Here is a 26423-nt window from a genome sequence, read left to right on the forward strand (position 1 = left end):
ACTTGTTTAGTACTTGGATGGAAGAATTTGGAAGCAACCTTATCACTTGGAAGTGGGTAGATACCTTCTTTTGGATGAGGCGTTAAATCAAGGCCCTGAATCGCTTTGATAGTTAAAAATGCTGTGGTAATGTTAAATGCACTTTGTGTTTGCACATTGGAGACTCACTCTGGACAAGAGCGTCTACTGAATGGAAAATATAAACGTAAATTTAAAGCGCTCATTGCAGCGAGGAGGGAGTTCAAAAAGTCCTGGCAAAATTCCCAATCGCACCAAATCCTCCGCCAGTTTAATCGGCTGAGTAAATCTCCCATCTGTCTACTTCACATGATGTTTCGTGCATGTGCACGTGCAAAACAGAGACTGGATGGGTGTCAAACAATGGGGGTGGCTGAGGTCGCACCTCCCAGAATTCCAACCCCCCCACCCCAGAAAAGCATTTTCAGACTCAATAAAAATGCTACATAAATGCAATATATTAGTTTACAGTATTATATATTTTTTTAGTAGATTCTGTTCAGTCGTTCTGATCCAGAGTGACTTACATAGCTTACAATTTTTATGTTGTCCATTTATTCAGCTGTGTATACAGGCTCAGTACTTTGCTCAATGGTACAACAGCAGTGTTCCATTTGGAGTCAACTTAGGTTACAAGCCTGACTCTTTACCACTTCACCACTCTTCCCAACGTTATTATATCATACTAACATGCATACACTGCTAAAATAATCTATAACAGCATCACTGCCTCATATAATAACATTCGCATAGTACCTAATAATTATCTGTAAGATTAGTATTACATAAAACTTCAGTCATGTCATGGGCTGGGCAGATGCTGGGTGCTAAGAAAAAGCCAAACTAAAATGCTGGTTCTCAGTGACCGCTGGACAATTCAGAGCAATTTTGCAGCTCTCATGGTTTCAGGTATAAGGCACATTCTGCCGCTACAGAGGCCATTTTGTGAATAGTGGCTGTGGAGGGGTGGAAGTGCTGTGCAGAGAGCTGGTGGCAGGAGCATGAGGTGTGATGATGGCTGGGAAGTCGTAGAGTTCCTGAATAGGGATCTCCACAGGATGTGTGCTACAGTGCAGGAGAAACATGTAAATGAGTGGGAGTCATCCTAATAATAGATGCAGGAAAAGGGAAAGGCCACAAATAAGAGGTTCAAGTGATCTGATATGAAGGAAAAATAGAAGGAGGCGCCATGTACTGAATCCTGGGGACTCGTGACAGCCTGAGAAGGTGGAACAGAACCTCATCAGGTGATTTGGCATGAGCAGTCTGAAAGGTAGATGCCAATCCAGCTCAGGACAGTGTCTGAGATTACCTCGGCCTCTGCCTGGGTGGATCATTGGGTCCAGCACTTTAGAAAGACAGAAGAATCCTAACAAGGGAGAGAGGGGGTGTTGGCACAGAGAGGAGAGCTCTCCCCTTGAAATGTTCAGCCCTGACACCAGATTGGTGATCAGATCAGGAGTTTGTTCTGGTAGAGGAAACTGGTACAGCTGAACAACACATACTTAACACCTAGAAAGACAATTTTTAACCAATAATAAAATGGATTGAACTGAGCTGCCCGACACTGAAATATTTAAATAGCAGCTAAACACGAGAAAACATGTATTATTAACATGATTCGACTAATTGCTTGTGTATCACCTCTCCAAACCTCTGTGTCACCACCAAATGTGTGCAACATGATGTAACACACATTTCACTTCAGCAACACTCATGTCACGATGGGTGACTTTTGCAACATGTCATACTTTTTATCCCTCGGTGGCCACCATACTTCGTAAGGGGTGTGTCTATGTGAATGACCTTCACAGAGGGAAACCAATAGGAGGACACGTGCTCTTTTTGTAGCCAATCTAACGGAAGAATTTCATTCAGGGTTAAAGGCTGACCGTATGCGCCTGTGCAGATAGCGGCAGCGTGACACGAGTGTGGCGGTAGCGGTGTGTCAGATACTCAGTCATAGGCGACAGCGGCATCCAAGGATCCATCACCGGCGCAGAACCTGGCTGACAATATTTAATCTGCCACAGCATGTCCTGGTTGTTCGGCTTGAACAAGGGGCAGCCCGAACCGCCCCCGGGTCTCCCTGTTCCCCCACCACCTCCTCCGCCGGCTGGGAGCTCAGGGGGAAGCGGCGGGGATAAACCCAAGGACAAATGGAGTAACTTCGATCCGACTGGGCTGGAGCGAGCGGCCCAAGCGGCCAAGGAGCTCGATAAGTCGCGTAAGTGTCGTGCTAGGCTATATTCCAGCTTGGGCATGGCTTGTGCGGTGTACACTGCTCTGTCTCACCTGGCGCTGGGTACCCGGGTAGAATGAATGGCTGAGAAAAGCGAGGCGAGACGGGTAGCAGAGCATGACAGTTGAGCTCACATCCCACGTTCCATGGGTTTTTTTAGGCCAAAGTACCGGGTGAGCTGAATTTAATTGCGAGGTATTATTGTTTAGCTAGGCAGCGTGGTTTCAGAGTGATGGAGCTAGCCAGCGAGGCGGAAAGAAGTGCGGCAGGTTATCCAAGGTTAAAGGTTCAAAGATCATTCCCGGACACTGACACACATTCCTCACCTGACATGAACCGACCTGATCTGGATTGAAACTGAACGTTTAATCAATTCGGACCTACACATTTAAGTTTAGAGCTAGTTAGAATGCTGATTCGATTTTGAATATGAAACATATGAATGTGAATTGTTGTGTGTGTAATGAGCCTGATGTTCCGCAACAGGCCATGCGAAGGAGGCGCTGGAGCTCGCGCGCATGCAGGAGCAGTCGGTGCAGATGGAGCATCAGAGCAAAATAAAGGTTGGGCTGGAACCTCCTTTTCCCGTTAACTGCCTGTCTTTGTAGAACTGTCTGTGCATGTGTGTTCCACGTCTGTGTCTCTTTGTGTGAAAAGTATTTGTCTGTGTATTGGAGCTGTGATGTCACGTGCTGCAATTTGTCCCTCTGGGGCAAGGATCCAAAGAAGATTGGGAATGCACGGTTTTACCACAGGTCCTTTTTTGAATTCACTCCAGCTGTTGCAACATTTGCATATACTGGCATGAATTGTCATAGCCTTGGTCTGGCGATTAGATGTCCCATGTTGATTTAAAACATGCTAAGAATTAAACATAGTGTGTCTCTGCATGGTGTGTATACTGTATAGCAGAGTCAATGTTCTCAATGGGAAATGGTATTGGTTTTAGTGGAGGGCTTTGTATTGGTGTCCAGTGCCAAAGACCGTCACTGGCGCAAAGACATCTGACATTCTGCATGTGGGTTAGCCTGCATTAAAGCTGCCCATCTTTTTCCTTGTCTTGCCATCCTGTATACTTTTGTGTCTGCTTAACATTAATGTCCGCTGTTCCAGCATGGCTGTCCTGAAGTGACCAAAGTGGTTTTGTTAAGCTTTAATGTTGTTCTGTCATCTTTTCACAGGAGTATGAAGCTGCCTTGGAGCAGCTGAAGGGAGATCAGATTCGTAATCAAGGTGAGGAGAGGCGGAAGACGCTCACCGAGGAGACCAAGCAGCATCAAGCGGTGAGTTAAGAAAGCTGGTCAAAGGGGAGAGATACTTACAAATCTGTTTGCTCCTGCTTGATGTGGAATCATAACAAAGGTGTCTCAGTACCCACTGTAACTATGGAGGGAGGCTAATGATTTGTAATAATTTTTTCATTTTACCACCCCTAGAGGGCACAGTACCAGGATAAGCTGGCCAGGCAGAGATATGAGGATCAATTAAGGCAGCAGGTGAGTTCCGTGTTTATTTTCCTGCCCAGCCAATGTCCATGTAATCTTTTTCATGTAAAACTTTGGGAATTTTTGGGATTAAAATTTCATCACAGCGGAACTAACAGTGGCTTCTTCCGGCTGAAATCAGATAAATCCATGCCCATCAATATAGTGAGAATGACAAAAGAGCTAATATCTGCGTCTGTGTGTCTGTCTCTGCTTGTCATCATCCTTGCATGTTCACAGCAAGTCTTGAATGAGGAGAACCTGCGCAAACAAGAGGAATCTGTTCAGAAACAGGAGGCCATGAGAAAAGGTGTGTGTAGTCTTTCGTCTTCTGTTGACACTGGACGGTACAAACAGAAACGCCTCCCCCTTCCCCAGATCCCGTCAGCAAAAATCTTTGCTTTGGAGAAAGCTATGATGCGAATCTCAAATAGCTTTAGAGCAGTCAATGAAGGAAGCCTGTGTGTGTGTTTATGCTACACATTAGTGTGAAAGAGTCACCTGTGTTGCATTCTTACCTGCTTAGGGTATTATTGCCTCCATTATTCAATTTTTTATTGCAGCACTATTATATACAGGATACTCTATATAGGTGGCACTCGTTAAGTAGCTCACTAAGTAGCTTGTTAAGTAGCTCTGGGTAAGAGTGGACAGTATGTTAATGTAAAGATGGTTGCCCCGCCCCACAGCGACCATCGAGCACGAGATGGAGCTGCGGCACAAGAACGAGATGCTACGCGTGGAGGCAGAGGCGAAGGCGCGCGGCCGCGTGGAGCGCGAGAACGCCGACATCATCCGCGAGCAGATCCGCCTGAAGGCGGCCGAGCACAGACAGACCGTCCTGGAGACCATCCGGTGAGGCGGCGCGGGGGGGGAGGGAATAATAGCAAGGAGGCTGCTGGTTCAAATCCTGACTGCACACTAAGGTTGTGCCTTCCAGCGAGGTTCCCTCCATTTTGAATGGCCTCATCAATTATGCAGCGGCGTAAAACGATAATTTGTTAAACCGGGGGCACCCTGTCTGCCACCGAAATGCATAATGTAGAAAGGCATCGCAGGGGTCTGCATATGCAGTCACACTTTCGTTGGGGACTCTGAGGGTACTGCTCGAAATGAATGCTTTTTATCCATGTGCATCTAACAAAGATGAGTTCCTGCTTCCTGTTTGATTTGAAGGGTTAGAAATGTTTGTATCATTTGGTATTGCGTTTGCATTTTTTTTTCCTCTCAAATCAGTCAGTCAAAGCACGCTGTCCCAGCCAGCCATTTGAAGTGTGGAAGGGGGACGACAGGTGAGAGAGGTGTGAGGTAACAGGGTGACCGGGTCTGCTCTTCTCTGCCTTCAGGACCGCAGGCGCTGTGTTCGGGGAGGGGTTCCGGGCCTTCGTGTCCGACTGGGACAAGGTCACAGCCACGGTGAGGGCTCCCTTGCCTAAAGAGCCTTTTGAGAACGCCCCAGTGGTTTGATTGCAGGGCCACGCGTTTTGGCCACGCAAATACAGCACAGCTACACATCTTCACAATGCGACAGAAGTCCTTTTACACATTACAGGCATGAGGCTGATGTAAAACATCCAGATCCCTGGCAGGCTCGTGGCACACAGAGCCAGCAGAACTCCCCCCCCAAAGACACCCCCCCCTTAACGACAGATGCCACCCTCCCCTTCCTCGCAGGTGGCCGGGCTGACCCTGCTGGCCGTGGGCGTGTACTCGGCGCGGAACGCCACAGCCGTGGCGGGGCGCTACATCGAGGCTCGGCTGGGGAAGCCCTCGCTGGTCAGAGAGACGTCCAGGATCACCGTGGCCGAGGCGGTCAAGCACCCTATTAAGGTACGGAAGGGTTGCAGGGCACCCGTGAAGCCTTGAGATTGGGGCAGAAATCAGTGGGGTGAACACTTACCCTGCCTCCTGTGACATTGTGTCCAGAAAGGGTCGTGCTGTTAATGTCTGGCCTACTAGACTTTATTAGACCACCACTTTATAATACATAATAATATATAATACAATGCTTTATAATAGTAACATTAGTAAGTGCCTGATTGGTTGTTGTACTGTCAGTCAAACAGCCCTCTGGGTTAGGGATGGGAAAAGGTCTTTGTTGATGCTGTTTTTGATAAGCAATGTCCAGGGGCTGAACCATGAATATCTTATATATGACATAGCAGACCAAACTGAAACAAGGCAACCTTTTCCAGCCTGAGAAGCAGGTATCCTGCTCTGCATGTTTGCCTGTTGAGCAGACTAGCACACATTGAAGTGACTGAGAGCTCAGCTGAAGCTGTCAGATCTGACGTGCTGATGGCTGTTCTGCCCTTCCTCCTAGGTGACGAAGCGTTTGACCAGCAAGCCTCAGGACGCTCTGGAGGGCGTGGTACTCAGTGTGAGTGTCCACTGTACTCACAATGTCACAGTGACACCTCTGTCATCAGCCTGCTATATACACGACACAGCCCAGTTACAGTGTCAAAATGACAATACTCATTTGTGCAAATACAACATAGCTACACAGCATGACAGTGGCTCTTGGGTAATTGTCATTACCCTGCCTTATTCATGCAGTTATATAACATCACAGTAATACATCTCTCGTTACCCTGTTCCACAGAGACACAGCTCAGATATGCAATGTCAAAATGACATAGCTGTCAGTACTCAAGTGTGCAGACACAGAACAGCTATATATTCTCACAGCGACTCACCTGTTATAAGCCTGCTCCACACAGACCCAGCACAGCCACGCAGCTTAACACTGCCACAGCGGTCGTTTTACACATTACACACATTTGTAAAACATCCAGATACCAGGCAGGCTAGCAGCACTCAGAGCCAGCAGAACCAATCACGCTCCTCTGTCCCTCATTGGCACCCTACAGCCCACCTTGGAGGAGCGAGTGCGTGACATCGCCATAGCAACCCGGAACACTCGGCAGAACCGCGGCCTCTACCGGAACATCCTCATGTACGGTCCGCCTGGTACTGGCAAAACACTCTTTGCCAAGGTAGGGTCACCTGCATTTTACCGACGTGTGACTCAAGTTCAGAACAAACTGTCCTGTTATGAGCATGTTATAATTGTTTAAAGATACTTATGGTAAAGAGAACAATACCATGTACTGGGCAGTATGATGAGGTCACAAATATATTTAGAGATATATGGCATGCTTAAAATTAAATGTAATGCAAATACAGTTTAGTCTGTTTAATGTAAAATGAGAGAAATTTAGAAACACCATTGCTCTGTACATTTTTAAAAGAGGATGTCATTGTGACATTATAAGGCATAGAGTATTGCATGGAAACACGGCTGAGTGCAAGCCACACCCCCTTTACTAACACAGGCGTGTTACCTCAATGCGGGCTTTACTGATGCCAGTTACTGTACTGCGCCATTCCTGGGCTCACTCCTTACATTATTTCTGCAATATATCAATCCACCACTAGATGGGGTAAGGGCCCAAAATTTCATAAAAGCACAGCCAGAGAAGACCACTGATCTACGTAGAGTAGTTTCTTGTTTTGGTGAGGTTTGAACTATGGAAGTACAAAATAATAATTTGAGCTTATGTTTTTTGTAACATAATTCATCCTATAAGAATAGGGCATTGAATGGCAAAAATTCATTTCCAGAGTCTTACATTTTGTGGCAAAATTGTATCGTGAAAGTACACCATTTTATTTTCTCTGTGTGTTGACTATGACTTCTCTCTTTGTTGAGCAGAAGCTGGCAATGCATTCTGGGATGGATTACGCCATCATGACGGGCGGAGACGTCGCCCCCATGGGCCGCGACGGTGTCACCGCCATGCACAAGGTGTTCGATTGGGCCAACACCAGCCGGCGCGGGTACGTGGTATACACACAGTGCTGCCCAAAAACCGCTAACACCCCTGCCCTCTCTGCGCCCCCTGCCCCCTCTGTGTGTGACAACAGTGTGCTCTTCCCTGCAGGCTGCTGCTCTTCGTGGACGAGGCCGATGCGTTCCTGCGCAAGAGATCCACTGTGAGTCCGTGCGTCTGTTGTGCTGTTGTGCTCACTGAAACTGTACCGTACTGTGTGTGTACACTGTGCTAAGAGACCGGCTGTCATGTTGAGGCTGAATGAGCACGTGCCTGTGGAGTAATGACGTCTCTGTGTCCCTCTCTTACAGGAGAAGATCAGCGAGGACCTCCGAGCCACCTTAAATGCATTCCTCTATCGCACAGGAGAGCAAAGCAACAAGTTAGTCCACGTTACCTTTCTCTGTACATGTAATTCTGTGACTCTGTGAAGGCAAATCTAACTTGACAAGTGTGCTGATTCAGCAGAGCTCCTTTTTTAAGGTTGCCTTTTCTGTCTGTCCACCTGTGCTCATGTGCATGTTCCTTGCTGACTCTGCAGCACCCTCACCCCACCAAGGAGACAAAAAAAGCAGCCCTTCTTAATTTATCTGATTGTTCAGCAAGTTCAATTCTATATTTTCTAAAGCTGAGGTTTTTGTGTCGTTGGCGGGAATGGATACTTAAAGGTTTTTTAACGGTATAATTATCTGGGAATTATCCAAGTTCCTGTTTGAAAAATGCTTCGGTAAGCAGAGGGCTTTTGGTTGAAGATTATTGCGTCAGTGTTGTTAAGCTGTTAATTCGTCCTCTCCCAGGTTCATGTTGGTTCTGGCCAGCAACCAGCCTGAGCAGTTCGACTGGGCGATAAACGACCGTATCGACGAGATCGTAAACTTTGCGCTGCCTGGACTGGAGGAGCGGGAGAGGCTGGTGCGGCTGTACTTCGACAGATACGTGCTGGAGCCGGCCACCGGGGGGAGACAGTGAGTTCGCCGAACCGAAAGGCACAGCGGCTAAACTGGGCCACGCTACATCCTGCACCCTGGGGTACGGCAGAGCGGTGTTGACGACCAGACGAGGAACTAGGGCTGATTCCTGGGGTCGTCCTCGTCTGTCTCTGCTGGCGTGACCTAGATAGCACTTCGCAGCTGAAGTGCGGTGAAATTCTCTTGGAGAGGCGACACACATTTGTCCAAAAAGCTCCTCCGCAGCACCTGATCTTCAGTAACCCATACACTCACTGTTAAAGATCTATTTAGAAAAATAAGTATTTAAGAATTGCCATTTTCAGTGCTGCCAAAATGTCCACAAGCAATAAGCACCTTGCAGCAGCTATATGAAAAAAGAAATACATGAAACTGCATGAAAAAAAGGATAGTTGAAATAAATCGCTTTTGTCTTCTCAAGCACTGCTTAGTCTGAGGGTAACATGATGCTCAACAGGTCAAAAAGGTTGACCCACTCTGCACTACTGAGTATGCCAGGAGGTTCCTACACTGGAACGTGGTTTGGGATGCTCACAGTTGCATTTAACTGTGGCATTCTGAGATAGTGAAGTATTCGGTAGACACCAGTTGACACACACTGCCCCCCCACCCCCGTCTCCCCCTGCAGGAGGCTGAAGCTGGCGCAGTTTGACTACGGGCAGAAGTGTTCGGAGATAGCCCAGCGAACAGAGGGCATGTCCGGACGAGAGATCTCCAAACTCGGTGTTGCCTGGCAGGTCGGTCCTTTTGTGCCAAGCTGTGTGTTTTTCTCTCTGTTGCTCTGATTCTTCCCTTGTGTCCTGCTCTGATTCTACCCCTCTGGTTGCCAGTTGCTGTGTTCGCTGCCTGTTCCCCTGAGGAAGTCAATGCACAGTTGAACCCTCTTAATATTCTCATTGTTTAGCTGACAGAAATGTATTACCCTGTATCATTAATGTTAAAGTAGGTCCTCTCCGACCTCTGTTCATGATTGTGAGTCATGCCTGATGGAAGTGTAGCTCTTACTGACTTTGATAAATAGCAGTTTGCCTCTGAACCTGATGTAAGGCATGCCGTGTTGCATTAGGATCCTCTGTGAATGAATTAGCTTGGTTTGAATGGAGAATCATTATTAGTTTTAGAGAGGTGCCTTTTCACTTTTAAATGAGGAGCGAATCCAGATCAATTTTTCCAATTAGTCTTAGATTTTAACTGATGGTTTCTTTTTCGGTTCTTTTTCATTGACAGTAGAAAGTATGTAATGTGTGTGGGGGAAAAAAAACATGGAGCGCTTCCCTGGAAATGCACGCCACTTGAATTTTTCAATGGCTCTTTCTGGATTTGCTGCCTCAAGTTTGTTACTCATTAATATCCTGACTGAAAACGGAGGGAGCGATTGGCAATGTCCCATCCCTCTCTGATTAACTCATACACCCGCGGTGACGTTTTGGAAGCCAGTACATAAAGGTTGCCAGCAGAATAATCCCGTTCACAGAAGAAGGCTGCATGTCAAAATGTTCTAGGCTTTCAACCTCCTCTTTTTGAAAACCATTGAGCGCGGATCATTTGTGAATGTAGCTCATGCTGGTGAAGATGAGACTTGTGAGGTGACACCCGCACTCAGTGTTTTTTCTTCCCCCTCTTTCTCCTCCTGTTTCCGCCCCGGCAGGCGGCGGCGTACTCCTCCGAGGACGGGGTTTTGACCGAGGCCATGATCGACGCGCGGGTCGAGGACGCCATTCGCCAGCACCTCCAGAAGATGGACTGGCTGCACCGGGAGGAGGCGGCGATGGCGGCCGCGCAGGTCGGGCCTGCTGAGAGCGGGGGCAAAATGGGATTCACCCTCCCCCAGGAGGGCGTCCCGCTGGCCCAGGAAGTGGTCGCCTCGGCGCTGGAGGGGAGCGGGAGGGACTCTGGGCTCTCGCCGCCCTTGGAGGCGGAAGGATCTCCCGAAAGTAAGCCTGTGGACACTGTACGCCAGGAGGTGGCCCCGTTGGCCCAGGACAGCCCGACACTACCAGCGGAGGAGGGGGCAGGTAGCGAGGGCCAGACGGGGACAGCCCCACCCAAGGAGGGAGAGTTGGGAAGCGGGGCTGGGGCAGTGGCCGCTCTTCCTCAGGAGGGTGAGGCCAAGACTGACGCCCCCCTTCCTGAGGATGGGGGGGCAGAGAGCGAGGTTAAGTCAAAGGCAGAGGTTCCACCAAAGGACGGGACGCCTGTCTGAGTGGGAAGCAGTTAAAGGGGCACGGGGTCATGGCTGGAGAAATCTGTGACAGAGCTCTGGGGAGGGTGGGGGGTTAAGGTCAAATGAATAAGGTCCAATGAGTAATTATGATTAAATGCCACACCTGCTGTTACTGTCTTGCTAGTTTCTGTCTGTCTGGGGTTTGATGTCTAGTGTAGGAGAGCCAAGAGAGGGATAGTGACTGTTACTAACTAAGAATATAAGTGTGGGTGTGTGTGTGAGTGAAATTTTGAGGCCACTTGAGTAACTGTGTAAAGACCATGTGTGGGATTCACGAGAAGTTCAATGTCAAGAAAAAATTTGGCTTGGGTTGTTATGAGACTTTGACATGTGGAGGAGCACTCACGTTGGTGCTGTTTTTGGTTTGTGACCACAGCATACATTCAAGAATACTGCACTGATCTAATCAGTATCCAAAAAAAAACGTGCCCAAATCATGTCATGGTTATATCTCAAAAACATCACCCTGGGTGAGGTTGTTGGACACTCATTGTTCACTCAAGCACACTGCAGCATGAAGGTGACAAATTCACAGTTAAATTGAAAGGCTACCTCCAAAAAAAGCATTTGAGTACCTTTTCCAGAATTTCACGGAATGGTCTGGCTGTTGAGATCGATGCACGGCTTGAGAGATGTTAGCCTATTCATGGACATTTACATGTAGGAAAATCAATACTTGTAATTCACATGTCAAACATTGCTGCTGTAAGACGTCTTTGAAATTCAGTTGAAGCGATTTTGTTTGGAGGGAGGAAGGCTTCAGGCATGTGCAACTTAACAGCAGGCTGATGGGAGACCATGCTCAATTCCTTTATTCAGATCAATTATCATGTGAATGACAGTTTTTATTCCAGGGCTACACTGCATAAAATATTTTTAAAAATATTGGTAATAATTATAATAACTGGTAAAAAAAAAAACAGAGACAGTAGACAGAAAGTAACAGTAAGGCAAACAATGATTGGTTAGACAAAATATATTACAACCAGTTGAAACAACAATGTAGACATGGAAGCCTGCTTGTATCTGATGGGAGTAGTAATCCATCTACCTCCAGAAGTATAAGAGATGGAAGTTTATGACAAAATAAGAGTACTGAAAGACACTGTTTTAGAGGGTTATTAAAGCTGTATCTGCCTTTTTCAGTGGTAACACTCTGTTAATAATGCACAGACTTACTAATCCCTTACAGTTCAGGAGTGAACTTGTCAGTGTTTTAGGGGCCAAAGATAGTACCCACACCTCTATAAAAAAAAAAAAGAAAAACAAATGTAACATCACAGAAAAGGTTGTGCTCTAGATATTATGTTTACGAGTGTGAAAGTGAAGGACTAGCAGCAATTAACATGAAAGGTGATAAAATCGAAGCTCAAAGGTATTTAACCATCCTTCAGCACAATAAGCGCCTTGAGCTCCAGGTGGCCATGTTAGCAGAGTTAGCAGAGTCACGGAATAATGGCTAGCACATATCTAGAGGGGAAGAGGCGTAAAGAGTGCCAGGCTTCAGGTTGCTCGGGGTACCGGTGGACTGGCAGCAGTGTTTACTTGAAAAGGCCACGGTGAAAGAACTAGATGTGAAGTTTACAAGCGTAAATTTTGTCCCAGTTCAAAATACTGCACTGTTTCCTTTTGTTGCGCATTTTGTGTTTTTTGTTAAGGCTGCTCATCTCTGAGGACAGGCCTTGTCCTAATCCTCCAAGTGTTACCTGTATCTGAGGGGAGTATTTATGCTGTTATGCTGCTTTAAGGTGCTCTCACTTTCCATCCCCACTCCCTGTTGCCACCTGAAGAATGAGAGCTATATATACTATGTTGGAATATTTATGTAGAAATGCAACATATGTGCGAGGAGATGCTGTCCCTTTTTGTAATGTAATATTTTTATATATACATATTGCTGACTTTAATGAAGATGATTTACATTTTATAATTTTAGCTTGATGGAGTCAAAATTGACTGCTTTCCCCAGCTCTCACAGAATTTTTAATTCAATGCACCATATGTGGCCTGCCACACAGGTTTCAAGGTCCTAATGCCAAAATGACACGTGTTTCTGTTATCCCAAAGTATTTAGATTTTTATTATGCTTTATCTGCTTTTTAACATGAGATAACATACTAAGATGAATGTTTTCTCTATAGCTGTAATGTTGGGTTGATTTATATTTGTTTTAAAAAAAAAAAGTAAATCTAATTGCCAAACAAGGAATTTTTATGTCTGTGTTTCCTGTAATCCCACAAAGTTGACGCTGCATTATAACAATCTGTTGTGCCTCAGGCAGATAGCTGCTGTACTGTAGGTACGATTGCAGCACGTGTGTGAAAGAGAGAGAGAGAGGGAGCAAGTGCTTTCTTGCGATTGTGAGCATCAAGGGAGCCGAGGAAGGACACATTCGAATGGGAGTCACCGTTGTACGCCAATGGCACTTTTAATAAAACACAGACATTTCATCTCCACAACAGCAATGTCTGGACAGGGAGGGAGGGAAGAGGGGTGGGGACAGAGGGGCAGAGATAGAGGGAGGGGGACAGGGCCCGGTCCAGTCCGACGCCCCCTCCGCCTCACGCAGAGACACGAACACTAACACGTCGGCTTGGGGAGGGGGTGGATGTTACTCTGTCAGATGGCCCCCAAGACACATACATACGCTGGTCATGCAGACATCCGTGCCCATACTTCAGAACCAAGTATTAATTACACAAGGGTCATAACAGTCCGATCATACCAAGGGCATGATTTAAACAGATCTGTACATTACTATATATATATAAATATATATACACTAAATCAAGTCATTTAATAATGACCTCATTTTCTAGTATATTTCAGTTTTTATATATGGTATATGCAGGTATGCCCTGAAGTAGATCTATATCATTATTTTGGTACATTTTTAGCTTGTGGTTCCTCAATATGGACGCACACACAGGCAGACAAGAATATACAGGCAGGAAGACCGATGCACACCTCTACACCTCACTTAATATATCCCCATCTCTCCTCTCCCTCAGTGTCAAGGAGAGGTTCAAGATCAAACACGATCCGGTCCCTCCCCCAGTCCCGCCCCCCCCAACCCCATCCCCACCATAAATGCCCTCAAGGAAAACTCAGGGGTGGAGTGGGCTGTGTTTTTGTGGACTGACCACTTAGAAGGCCACAGGTGTTCCACAGGAAGTGATGCGACAACGATCCAAAACTGATTTTTCACAGTGGTTAAAATTCACACCCAGTCACATGGGTCTCTCTTTTATTTTTCTGATTATTGTAATTTCCAGTATTGATGTCTTCATGTTGTTAATGGTCTACATATTTGTACCTCGTTTTTTTCCAAACAAAAGTGACATTGTGACTGGGTTTAAAAAGAGTCTCTCCACAAATGCCCCTGCGATTTTTCTTTGTACACAAAAGCCGTTTGAATGAAGCGACGCTCCGGTAGCCTACTGCAGTCTATATGACCGCAGACCCATTGTCAAACCTTCATTTTGTCTCCTTGACCACGGTGCAATAGTTGCTGATAGGAATTGGCTATAAAGACCACATTTTCGGGGTCAGACCACAGACCCACAGCCTGACTCCAGTTTCTCTACTCTTACCCCTCCATGTTCTCACACACACTCAAGGGGTCTGTCCTCGAGCTCCACAGGCCCAGATGGGGAGTTTCTGGGGCAATATGTGGTATGCCACTGCTCCCTTTGCTGGCAGAATGTATGCAATTCCAGCAGCACAGAGAAGCACCAAGTTCCCTGAATCCTCCCTTCCCAGAACGCTACCCTGGCAAATGTGGCTTCCTGTGCAAAATTTCGTACAGGCCCTCAAGGCAGCACAGAAAGTACTAATCCATACTCCACCTCCCATCCTATTCCCCTCCCCACATTTACAGGTAAAATCAATAAATTCATTCATTATCTAATTAATGAACTAAACGGCAAACCTGATCAATCCGCACTGTACAGTCCCTGTTCTCCTCTGTTGCTTTTTTCCCCCCTCCATCCTCTCCTTGTCTCCCCTCACTCCCTCAGTAATGTCTGTCCTTGCGTTCCCAATACCCCCGCACCCCCCCCAACTCCCATTTGCACCCCCATCCCGAACTGTTACTCCCCATAAAACCATATTTATAACTCTATTTACATAAGCTGCAATCTCTAACTATAATCACAAAACCCCCAAAACCAGCCAAGCCTAAGTAGTGACCCCCCCACCCACCCACAAATCGCACCTCCCTCCTGCTCTTACCACCACCTGGCTCCCCACCCCCACCTAAAACTGCCCTTGTCCTGACCCCTTTCTTCATGAGCATGCCAAGATTTAACAACAGACACAAAAGAAATGTTCCCCTGTACACAAAACCCCCTGTCAAAAAAAAGGAATCCCCCAAGCAGGATGGACAACGGACAAAAGTCGAAGGGTTTTGGGAACAAGAAATACTTAACAGTTTCTTCTCCTCTTGGAGGGCTTTTTAAGTCGACTGCCGTGTCTAGGGACGGCCGTCGAGGCGGGTCTCGGGAGACGGTGAGGACGAGGGGGAGGGGGCGGGTCAGTCGATGCAGAGGACCCTCTCCGGGCCGGTCGGCTGGGCTGGGCGGGGCAGTTTCTGGTGTGGCTGCTGTCGAGAGTCTCTCGCGTGACAGTGGGAACTGGGACAGGGAGCAGTCCGGGGGGGTGGGGAGGGGGGGTGAGGACGGGTGTGAGGGGTGGGGTTTGGGGGGCGGAGTCGGTTGCGGGCGCGAGTCTCAGAGGTGGCGCGGGCTGGGGTGGCCGTTGTGGTAGAGCTTCTGCTTGATGTGCACCATGTTTCCGCTGGAGTCCTCCAGCTGCCGCAGCTGCGCGCGTCGGCGCAGGTCCCGCAAGTTACAGAACCGAGGGAGCCACGACCAAGAGGGGGTGTCTGCGGGGGGTCAGAGGGTGAGGGGGAGGAGAGAGGGAAGAGAGGGAGTTACAACAGATGTCAGTCACGGTGTGGAGAGAGTACCTGGGGAATCATTATCCCTTCTTCCTTGACACCCTAATCCCAATCACACATCCTTTCTCTTTACTGCCTATCCCACTCTCTCCCTCCTGTTCTAACCTCTCCTCTCTCATCTGATGCCAGAATCCCTGAGAGAATAACGCTTCTTGGTACAGCATCTACACGTACATGATGCCTGTCTGCGTGTATGTCATTGTGGATGCATGTATGCATGTTGGTGTGTGTGTGCGTGTATGTCAGTGTGTTCATGTATGTGTGCGTATGTCAGTGTGTGTGTGTGTGTGTGTGTGTGTGTGTGTGCATGTGAGTATGCCTCACCATGGCTGTGTGTCCCTGCCCTACATTCATGACCCCCATTCTAATTCTCATTTGTTTCAGCTCTCTCCATTTCCATCTCATTTGAGTCATTTGCAATGCCATACCTCGTCTCTCTCACTGCCCTGTCACGCATCTGACTAACAAGTGGAAGCATTTTTTTCCCTTCACAAAAAATTAACTCATGTTTATGATTTTGTGTGAAATTTGTTTCGAGCTCCCTTTCTAAGTTGGGAAGCTGAGGTGGGGGGGGGGGCAGGAAGAGATGGGGGGCAGCCCCAAACAGCACAGACACACTGCTGAGTAGCCCCGCTGGAGGTGGGGAGTTATTTATAGCTGTGAATGGATATGTGATCTGGGAGGACTGATTTGAAGGGTAAGGACACGCTGGATGGAGAGAGAAATAGGGAGAGCAGAGGGAGGAGAGGAGAGAGAGAGAGAGAGAGAGAGAGATGCGAGGAGGAGAGACAAGCTCGCCATGACGATGAGGCTCATTCGGAATTTAAATCTGACAGACGGAGAAGGCCGGAGAAGAGGACTAGAGAGACAGAATTTGATTAAACTGTAATGGAATGCAGGGGGGGGGGGGGGGGGGGGGGGGGGGGTCAGCTGAAAAGGATGAGGAAAAAGGCATGTTTCCCTGTACCAAATGAAGCAAGTGCTGCTCATAAAATGAGACATAAAAATACATACTCTACAGATAAATAGACAGATAGGTAAAGACAGCCAGACACACAGACTGAAAGGCAGATAGATAAGCAGACCTATAGACACAGACAGACAGACAGAGAGATACAAAGATAGATGGATAGATAGATAGATAGACAGACAGATAATACAGCCCATGAAATGTTTCTCGTCATATGGGATGCAAAGAGGGGGAAACATATATTACATTATCATTGATTTCCTTTGCTCTTGCTATATTTTATTGTCACTGCTATTTAAAAAAAAAACACTACCACCCCTGAAAAGACCAACAGGAGCCTGTTTTGAATTTAAAATGATTCCATAGGTCGAGGAATGGACGCAGGATGCGATAAAGCACGGACAGAGAGAGAGAGGGAGATATAAGGAGGAAAGCAGGAAAGTGAGCGTGAAAGTAAAGGAGATGTGACAGGTGGAGAGGGAGGGAGGGCGAGAGAGGCAGAGACAGGCTGACAGAGTGAGAGGAAAGCGGAGGGAACCGAACGCGCGCCTGGCAGCGCAGCGTACACGGAGAGTGCAGCGCTAACGGGGACTCGAAGGAAGTCCCCAGAAAGCGCACAAAACAACGTCGCAGGCTGGCGCATGCCTATCCTCGATTACCGCGAACGGTACACACGGCAAAATTCACCTAAGCCAGAATAAGACACGCCCGCACCCCCGGCGCACCACCGCGGCGGCCCCCTTATTTTTCATGCTTCTGGCACACTCGGCTCTTCGGGGCTACTCCGGTAGCTAATGGCTCATGTCGGCCCCGGAGCGAAAATTGGAGACGGGTGCGCATCCATCCTCTCCGCCGCTGGTGCCGGGACCGACGGCCCGGTCGGACGTGAAAGGCCGCGTTTTGAGAAATGTCCTTTATCACGTGCGGCGGCGCTCTCCGCCGCGAGAGCACAGAGAGCCCTCGCCTGAAAGCACAAGCGCTCATCTATCAGGCCGGCTGCCGCCTCTGCCTGCCATATTTCACGGTTCTCTCTGCGCATAACTGCTGTTTCCCGCAACACAGAAGGGGTTAATTAATTAAAGGAAAGAAAAAGAAAGTGAAAAATGAGAGTGATGTTCTCCGGCCCGCGCGTGAGTGTGTATGTGCACGCGTGCGTGTGTCTGCATACATATGTGTATGTATGGCAGCCAGATCCACGATGTGGTGGATAAGTCATGGACAGATTGCTCAGGCACGCTGTGTACCTCATTTAGCCGATGCCCAAGAACTATTAAAAAGAGGCTGTCTAAAGGAATGGAGGCAGCTAATTCATATCACTGACGTTCAAAAATTAAGAAATATACACATTGCGTTATCATTCAATAAAAGGACGAGTATGAGAACACCCCCCCCCTGCACTGAAGCATTAAACATACAGAATATTGGGTGATTGATTCATTCATTTACAGCTGAAGTGGGCCAGTAATAGCCAGATAATATCACGTAGCCCTATACTAATATTTTTTCATGACTGTATTGACTAATTGTGGAGGCCCAGTCCCTCTGTAGCTGAGGTGTTGTTGGGGTCAGGGTAAAGAGGTTATGCACATCTTACATGAGCGCACAGACAGAATCTCGCCAACAGGCTAAAACGCAGTCTGATCAGAGGCTACACTATCTAAGTGCCTGTCACACCCCCACAGCTACCTTCAGCTGTAACGCGACTGTTGGGTCAGATGAAGTCGGCTCGGTTTATTCTTGGCGTGATACACGCCCGGTGCCCTAGGCCAAGTCTGTCATTGGCAGCTCTCTGTTAGTAAAATCTACCAGCGAGCTGGTGGCAGCTCAGCCCCCCCCCCCACACAATCCCCGCTCAGCCACCTCGCCCCGCTTCCCTCTCACATCCTGTGTCTTGCCTCTTGCCTCTCTGGCGCTCTTTGCCCCCCTGCCCCTGTGGAGGGAGGTTTTAACACCCCAAATATCTCTGCTGCCCTACTTGCAGTTCGAGCTCTCGAAGGCTGCGCGGAGAGCGAGCCTTATTAGCGCCCGTTAATGAGGCCACTCTCCTGCACGTGTAGTCCACTGCCCTGCGGCACAGGCTTAGGCTAACCGCGGTCGTTAATCACAAAGGCCTTTGCCCTGCGCGAGCCCTGGCCTCGTCTTCACTGGAGGGTAAATACTAGGCCACAGGAAGTGCAGAGCAGAGGTAGGGCAAGGATCCCACTCGCTGAGGGGGGATGGTGGAATTCGGCATTCTGGAACAGGCACACACCTTTTGAAAGAAAAGGGAAAAGTGCTCAGGGAGGAGGGCGTGAAAGACATTTCTCTCAGTCAGCGGCTCCTAAACTTTTTTATTATTCACCTGTAATCACCTGCTAACATTCTTCTTACCCCCAATGCACTTTGTATACTAAGATTATCATCACTACCAAGCCACATTGTATGGCAATTCCAGTCAGCTTTAACCCGTGTCCATTACCGTGTTCTCGTGTGTCAATTTTCCAGTCAGTCATGGGAGCACAAACAGGTCTAAAACTTTAAAGAGCACGTTACACAAAAGGATGAATAGACTAATGAATAATAAAGGTTTTGAATAAAATCAGCCATTACACAACGTATCCAAGGTGCTTCCTGGAAACCTCCCAAGAACCCTCCGGGGTACTCATGCTCTAATTTGGGAACTGGTGTTCTCGGGACAGTCCTCCCCACTCCCTTGTCTCCAGCATCCTCACACTGTCCTTTCTAGGCTCTCCTCTGCTGTCATATCTGTTCTGTTCACCACCTTGCAGCCCTGGTTCTCCCCTTCACCACACCCATTCCCACTACACCTTAACCATCCCCTGCAGCATCCACCCCCTTCACAGCATCAATGCCCCCATCTCAGAGTCCACACCTCTCCCTCAGCATCCACGCCCCCCATCACAATGTCCACACCCTCCATGGGGTCCTCACTCCCCCCGAAATGCCCACATACCCATCACAGTGTTCCCGCCCCTTGCTACATTCACACCCCCATCACAGAGTCCATGCGCCCCCCCCCCCCCCCCCCCCCCCCCCCCCCCCCCCCCCCAAAAGCATCTACCGTCCATCGCAGAGTCTACATCCAACCATGGAGTCCCTGCTCCTCCTAGAAGTGCCCATGTCCCCGCAGCCTTCTCGCCCCTCGCTACCTCCGCACCCCCCCCTTCCCTCCCGGCCCACTCACCGTAGAGGCGGCTGGCCCTCCAGGCCCGGATGGCGCACTGCAGGGCCCCGTCCAGCCACAGCAGCAGCCAGCTGATGCAGAAGCCCAGCAGCAGCCCCAGCATCAGGTCCATCTCCTGCTTGGTCACGCTGTCGCTCACGAAGTAGTTCTCCGACGAGTCCACCAGAGACTGGTCCCCGTCGTACGGGATCACGTAGTGGACATGGTGTCTGGGGCAGGCGGGGAAGGGGGAGGGAGAGGGACAGAACGGAGGCGGAGAAAGGGAGGAGATGCAGGGGGGCGGTGGGGGATAGAAAGCAGGAATGAGGAAAAGAACGGGAGCATTCCAAAGTAGGGAGAGTAGAGGGAAGAGAAAGGTAGAGGAAAGGGAGAGAGTAGAGACAGGACATGAAATCAGAATTAAGAACTAATATCAACGACATACACACACAATGTTTTCATCCTCATGGGTTAGCGAGAATTTGAGGTGTGCCCATGTGTTTCCACACCACGGGAGTTAATGGGTTTTTTGACAGTGCTTCAAAACAGAGGCGAAACCAAATGAATGAATGAATAAAAAAAAAAAAGGAGCGCGTGCATGCGGTGCCAGGGTCTTCTGCTCCTCCCGCTGAGTGCTGCTGGGGACCTCACTTTTTGAGTGCATTTCCTAGAGCGCATGTAACATCCTTACAGTGTTTCTGTTAAAAGACAGTGATGTTTCTTGGACTGTTCCAACCGTTTCAGCAAGTTTGCGAATACGTTCTGCTTGCTGCGTTGCGTCTGAGTACGTGCATGTGCACGTGTGTATGTTGGTGTGTTGGGGGGGGGGGGGGGGGGGTTGTGGCTTGGGGGTAAGATGGGCGATGCTTCGCTCTCACAGCTGGGCTCTCTGCCCTCTGGGAACAGAAGGGGGAGGGTCAACCTGTCTGAATTACACAGCCTGGTGACGTGGGCACTGCTCACAACGCAGAGGGCAATGGTCAAAAAAGGGACCGAAAGACAGAGAGAGAAAGAGAGACAGAGAAGAAAGAAAAGCGAAGGGAGAGAATGGTGGTGCTACAGAACTCCAGAGAGGCAAAAACGCACGTGAAAGGCCCATTTTGTCACTAGCTCTCACTCTATCTCTGTCTCTTTCTCTCTCATGCCCACTGTCTAACCTTCCACCTTTCTCTGACTTTCAACAACAAAAGCCACATCTCAGATAGGATAACTGTTCAATCACCCATACAGCTGGGGCTTTGAATTGCAGGAGTGAGAAAGGAAGGGGAGTGAGGGAGGGGCTACAGAGTGGGGTCTTTTTTGCCTAGTAGCAAACTGGTAACCTGGCTGGTTTTAGGCAGCTAATAAATCACTTAAACAGTCTATGACCTTTCAGCTAATCTGCTGCTCGTTTTCCTCTGAAAGACATGTTACCAAGAATGCACAGCACAAACTACACCCGGCATTTTTTGGATGGACAATCCAAACATTAATTAAGTTGTTCTTTTTTTGTTGGTTTACCTCTATTTCGTTCACACTGTGGTGGATATGGTGAAAATGGAAACCTGGAGACCATAACTGAAGCTGGTGTCTGTCCAGGCCCAGACTTAGCCCTTTGAGACCCATTCCCAATGAGAGAGAATATACAGCTATCCTGAATCATGTGTCATACACAGCTAGAAAGCAAACCACTGATCCTAAATCCCAAATGGTGACAACACAAGTTTTTGAATTTAATCTCGCTGTAATGTCTTTGTGCAGATCTTACAGTTACTTATGTTAAGAGAGGCTGGGGCACAGGTTTCCCCTTAAACCTGCCATGAGTTGAAGAATATTTTTCAATATGTGTCAAATGGATAGATGTGTTCAAACGGCATAAAGGTTTCAGGTGAATGAACAAAAAAAAAAAAAAAACATTTCAGTAGAAAGTGGTATTTCCATAAAAATGTCACTAACAAGCCTTAGAACCCAAATAATAAGAACAAAGCATGATCTGGAACACATTGGAAGATACATAACTATAAACATAAAAATATTCCATAGATATTCATATGGGTTTTGAAGACACTGTCCTGAGTGATTTGTTTAGCTGCAAACATTTTAGTGCTTCAGATAATGGGATGAAACCATGTACGCATTCTTCAAAGCTTTGAGAATGGCTATAAAATGTGCACAGCATGATTATGACGTGTCAGCACACCATTTATGGTTAGGTCCTGCACCGTGAATTGTGTCATCCCAGGCACACGCATGACAAATCCGTGTGCCATGTTACTACATGTATGTGCAGTCAGATGCCATACATGGAGATAGGATGTAAACATGTTACATCAGATTTGCTGAGCATGCACATTGCATATACTACTGAAGAGTCCACAGCTGCAATGATAAATCTCACGTGGCAATCTATTTGTGTCTTCACAGCCTTTTGTTTAAGCTCAGAGTACTCGATTTAGGAGTGCTCTGGATAAACCATGTAGTTTTATTCTTCTGTATGTCCTAGAACAGGCCCTGCCCCCCAAACCCGGTCCGGAGTAGCCCACGCTTGCTCTTTTTTTTCTTTTACAGATAATCTCTTCTGCAATCACTGTTAATTGGAAAAAATGCATTTACAGGAAGTGCTTCCGTGATATTCAGATTTCCAAAGATAACACTGCATTCCCTTTCTGGACTCTTCAAATGTATATTTCTATGGATATGGACGACATTCTCCATATCCTGATCCATGCAGGTGTTCATGAGTTGGTCATCACACACTGACAACTGACACCGTGGCACAGGGGTAGGGTTCTCCTTCACAGACAACAGAGAGAAGAATCATTAAGCAAAGACCAGTACTTTCAGAGGCAGTACGTATATTTCATATTTATATTTGGGGATAGCACTGCTTGAAATGAAGGATTTCAAGGATGTGACCAGAATCACGCATAAACACGCACACACACTCTTTCCCACGTGCTCTCCATCTTTCTCTCCCTCTCTCTCTCTCTCTCACTCATGATGCGAAAATATGCGCGTGGTTCACTGGTAATTCACCTGAGCGGCTCATTCTCTCAAGCTTTGGCTCTTTCTCCCTTTTCACTTTTCCAGTGCAGATAAATATGAGGGAATTCACTCGCCTTCCCTCTCCCAGTCCTAACTGTCGAAACATATCTCTTTCTCTCATTCCTCTCTGCACATCTCAGCAAGCACGCCACATGCTCATACATAACGAACTGTATCCTTAAATCTTGTACGTATGGTCGCTTTTTCCTTGCAGTGATTCATCTCTCTCTCTCTCTCTCCCTCTCTCACACACATACACCTTAATACGAAGGAATGTATTCGAGTCATGCAGAGAGCTCAAGGAGAATTCTGTCGCTGTAGACACTAACAAAACAAACCCAAAGCGTTAGCCGTTTCTTATTAGGGCGTATATCCTTGCGACCATCTACATAACATCGTGCAGTGCTCGCAGAGGCCTACACACAGGCACACGTTAAAAGCGATAAACAAACATAAGCTTTGGAATCCAAGCAGCGCGCTTTTGATGTGGAATATGAGCTACGCAAATCTTCAGCGACAGAAATCTTTATATAATACAGATAAGCCAGTGCATTTGTGTCCAACCACATACACATACACACTCATATGCATATACACACATATGCATATGGATGCATAGATACGTGTATAGGATACATACAAAAACAATTCTTAGTTTTATTTTGTGCTTTTGTGTTAGCCCTCTTTGAAACGTATCACTAGTTTTTTTTTTTTTTTTTTTATTGTTTTACCTTCCGCAGTTGCAATGACAGACGCGGTCCTCCCCTCGTAAATGTGGTAAGATATAGTTGTGAAAGCGATCCAGTAGTGCGTTCATGTCCATTAAACACGCTATCGCCTGAAAAGAACCATTCCAGTCAAGTGGGACAAAACAGGCGGCATTCCGACAACAGCAACCCGTTATACGACCTGGCAAATCAGTTTGTGGGAGAAACATTCAATATCTAGTTTAAAGTTCTCCAGAAATGAAAACGGAAAAAATGTGACCCCAGGGGAACTGTTTAGCTGTTTCCTTGGTTTATTGTGTGGTTCATTATTAATATCCTATTAATGTTTGGCTAATGTACACTTCAGGTAGACTAGATGCATGCAGATTTGCAGTCGTTATCCTCTTGCAAGTTTTGGTGCCAAAACTGTGCACTTATTTTGTATTATTTTCAAACAATTAAAAAAACTGGCAAGCATTACATTAATTATAGGGTGATAGGGATGCAAGGGTAGAAAATTCCTCTTACCATTACAACAGAAGCCCCAAGAATCATAAAGATCATGGTGGTTGTGATCATATGCATCAAAACTTCCAAACTCGCCGTTCCTTCTCCTTCGCCCTCTGCGCCTAGCCAAATAATCTGGTTGGGCTCACAGCAAACACTCCGTCCGGGGAAAAGACGTTCATTTAGACTCCTTCACTGTACCTGACCCCCTGTCCCCCTGGGCTCGCCAGCTCGGGCTTCGTTCTTTGGCGGCATAGGGTTGAGGTGGCCCCCTCTCCTGCTTTTTTTTTTTTTTTACCTTGATCACACACGCACTTACAGCTCTCCCTATCTCCTCGTCCGGCGCTGCGGCGATTAGACTCCAGTGAGCTGAACTGCACCGAGGAGGATATTGAGTTCTGGTTGTCGGATCCCGGCGAAATCGCGTTGGAGAAGGTGGCCTTCTCTCCTGTACCAGTATTGCGATTGCTATTTATTCCGCTGCGTTCCAAGACCATTAAAAATCTCAGCAAGGGCGAAGGAGAGAGAGAAGCGCAGGATTCTCACAGCTCTGTCCCGGTCTGCCCCTGCCTTCCGCGGCCGAGGAGTCCGAGATACCCCTGCTTAGTTAATTGATTGATTGATTAATCAATTCATCGATTTGGCTATAAGATAATTAATTTCCTGTTCATCTCCATTCGCTGTTTTTGGGTCGAAGGTTGTCGGTTTTCTGGTTCTCGTTATTCTCCCCCGATTCTATAGTAAAGACAGCAGTGATGCCAGGCGGATCGAGTCGGAACCGGATCCTCCCTTCCTGCAGTCCACTCAAAATAAGGCAACGGCGGCTGCATCAGCGCCGCGAGGCACGCAAACATCCATGGCCCATCTTCATATTCTCGCCATCGCAGCCAAGAGCGTCTTCAACCGACAGTGCGTGCGTATTCGTGTGTTTGAGTTATCAAAGGTCACATAGTTGGATATGAATTGCAGCTCGTCCGGCCGTTTAGATGTTTTGTTCTTTTCGGGTTTCAAAATATCCTATTATCTGCAAATAAATAAATAATGGGAAATGAAAATTGATGCGATCCCACCTTTTTTTCAGATAAGCGTGACCCGGTAAACCGATTCCCCCTCTCTCTCTTTCTCGCTCTCGCTCTCCCTTCCTCGTTCTCGCTCTCGCTCTCCCTCTCCCTCTCTCTCCCTCTCTCTCTCTCTCTCTCTCTCTCTCTCTCTCTCTCTCTCTCTGACATTGCAGTTCAGATTTGTATGCTGCACCACTCGGTAGGGCTGGGTTTCGTGTATATACGACAGCAGCCCATTCACTTACATGCCGATTGCTCCATCAAATACACGGAAGAAAAATGAACTAAGCTCTGGCTGAGGTTTCCGAGGACCGAGGGACCGAACCCGGGGAACTTGGGAAGTGACTTATGGGTGAACGTCCCCATAACCGGCATTATTTCTTTATTAATTTATTTCATGCGCAAATAATTTCACGCGTTAACTAAAAAAATAGCCTACATTGTCCAGCTCACAGCTTCGAGGGGACAGAGGTGAGATGCGCTGATACTGCTGTTTTATAGCCTTAAGCTTCATGAAGGCTACATTAATATTAGGGCAGTGTCTGTGCTCCGGCGATTAAAATGAGAAGCTATACTGTGCTATACTTGTGAAATACCCACAATAGTCTACGTAATAATCGTTTTCATGGAGTTTTTATGTAAGGTTTTAATGCATCTGCATGTGCAAAAATAACCACGACTGCAGTTTTACACACTCCATTTGTATTTTATTGATCCCCTTTCGTCAGTAAAGACAACCTATCGATGTTGGCCGTTACGACTCTGATTCTGTTGCAGGAGCCACAGCGTCAGTTGCCATAGGCATTCCCTCAACAACATAATTTATTCTCTCATCAGCAACACTCGAGGCCTCCGCGCCGGACTGTCACCAATGAGGCCATTTAACGCGTCAGCGCTGTATGCTGCTGAGGAATGCGATGCGATTTCTCTGTCTCCACCCCGTCCACAGCCCAGCTTCCGCGTGTTTTATTCACAACGAAGAGAAGGGGACAGGGAGGGGAGGCAGAGAGGCTGATGTTTTTTTGGGGGGGAAATTTGTGTGACAACCGTCGCTTTAAATCACGCAGAATAATTAGGCGCGTTATTTCAACGGTAGGCTAATTGCTTCCTGCGACAGTGGTCCTCGTTCTCTGCCGTCGTGCTTTCATAGCTACTCAGGTTCAAAGCCAAAAGAGATTCACGCTGCCTACAAATAAAAGGTTAGACTATAATCCCATATGTGTAGTTTCAGAATTAATGGGCACAGATTTAACATCCCA

The 26423-nt window shown here is 47.5% G+C and overlaps 2 protein-coding genes across 2 annotated transcripts; one reads left to right on the forward strand and one right to left on the reverse strand.

The window, feature by feature from the left end:
- The first annotated feature begins 1922 nt into the window (after window positions 1–1922).
- atad3 (ATPase family AAA domain containing 3) lies at window positions 1923–12032 on the forward strand. The gene is made up of 16 exons (XM_036532373.1): window positions 1923–2245; window positions 2747–2823; window positions 3442–3543; window positions 3697–3756; window positions 3985–4054; window positions 4434–4599; window positions 5091–5160; window positions 5419–5574; window positions 6068–6124; window positions 6618–6743; window positions 7463–7587; window positions 7692–7743; window positions 7892–7962; window positions 8378–8545; window positions 9177–9285; window positions 10197–12032. Exons 1-16 carry the CDS (start codon window positions 2053–2055, stop codon window positions 10749–10751), a joined length of 2157 nt encoding a protein of 718 aa, XP_036388266.1. The 5' UTR covers window positions 1923–2052; the 3' UTR covers window positions 10752–12032.
- Window positions 12033–15452: 3420 nt separating this feature from the next.
- Window positions 15453–25262, reverse strand: tmem240b (transmembrane protein 240b). The gene is made up of 4 exons (XM_036531552.1): window positions 24125–25262; window positions 23621–23727; window positions 19887–20095; window positions 15453–15657 (listed from the first exon to the last, which is right to left on the reverse strand). Exons 1-4 carry the CDS (start codon window positions 24179–24181, stop codon window positions 15503–15505), a joined length of 528 nt encoding a protein of 175 aa, XP_036387445.1. The 5' UTR covers window positions 24182–25262; the 3' UTR covers window positions 15453–15502.
- Window positions 25263–26423: the final 1161 nt, after the last annotated feature.

Source organism: Megalops cyprinoides, chromosome 6, assembly GCF_013368585.1.
Source record: "Megalops cyprinoides isolate fMegCyp1 chromosome 6, fMegCyp1.pri, whole genome shotgun sequence".
Lineage (NCBI taxonomy): Eukaryota > Metazoa > Chordata > Actinopteri > Elopiformes > Megalopidae > Megalops > Megalops cyprinoides.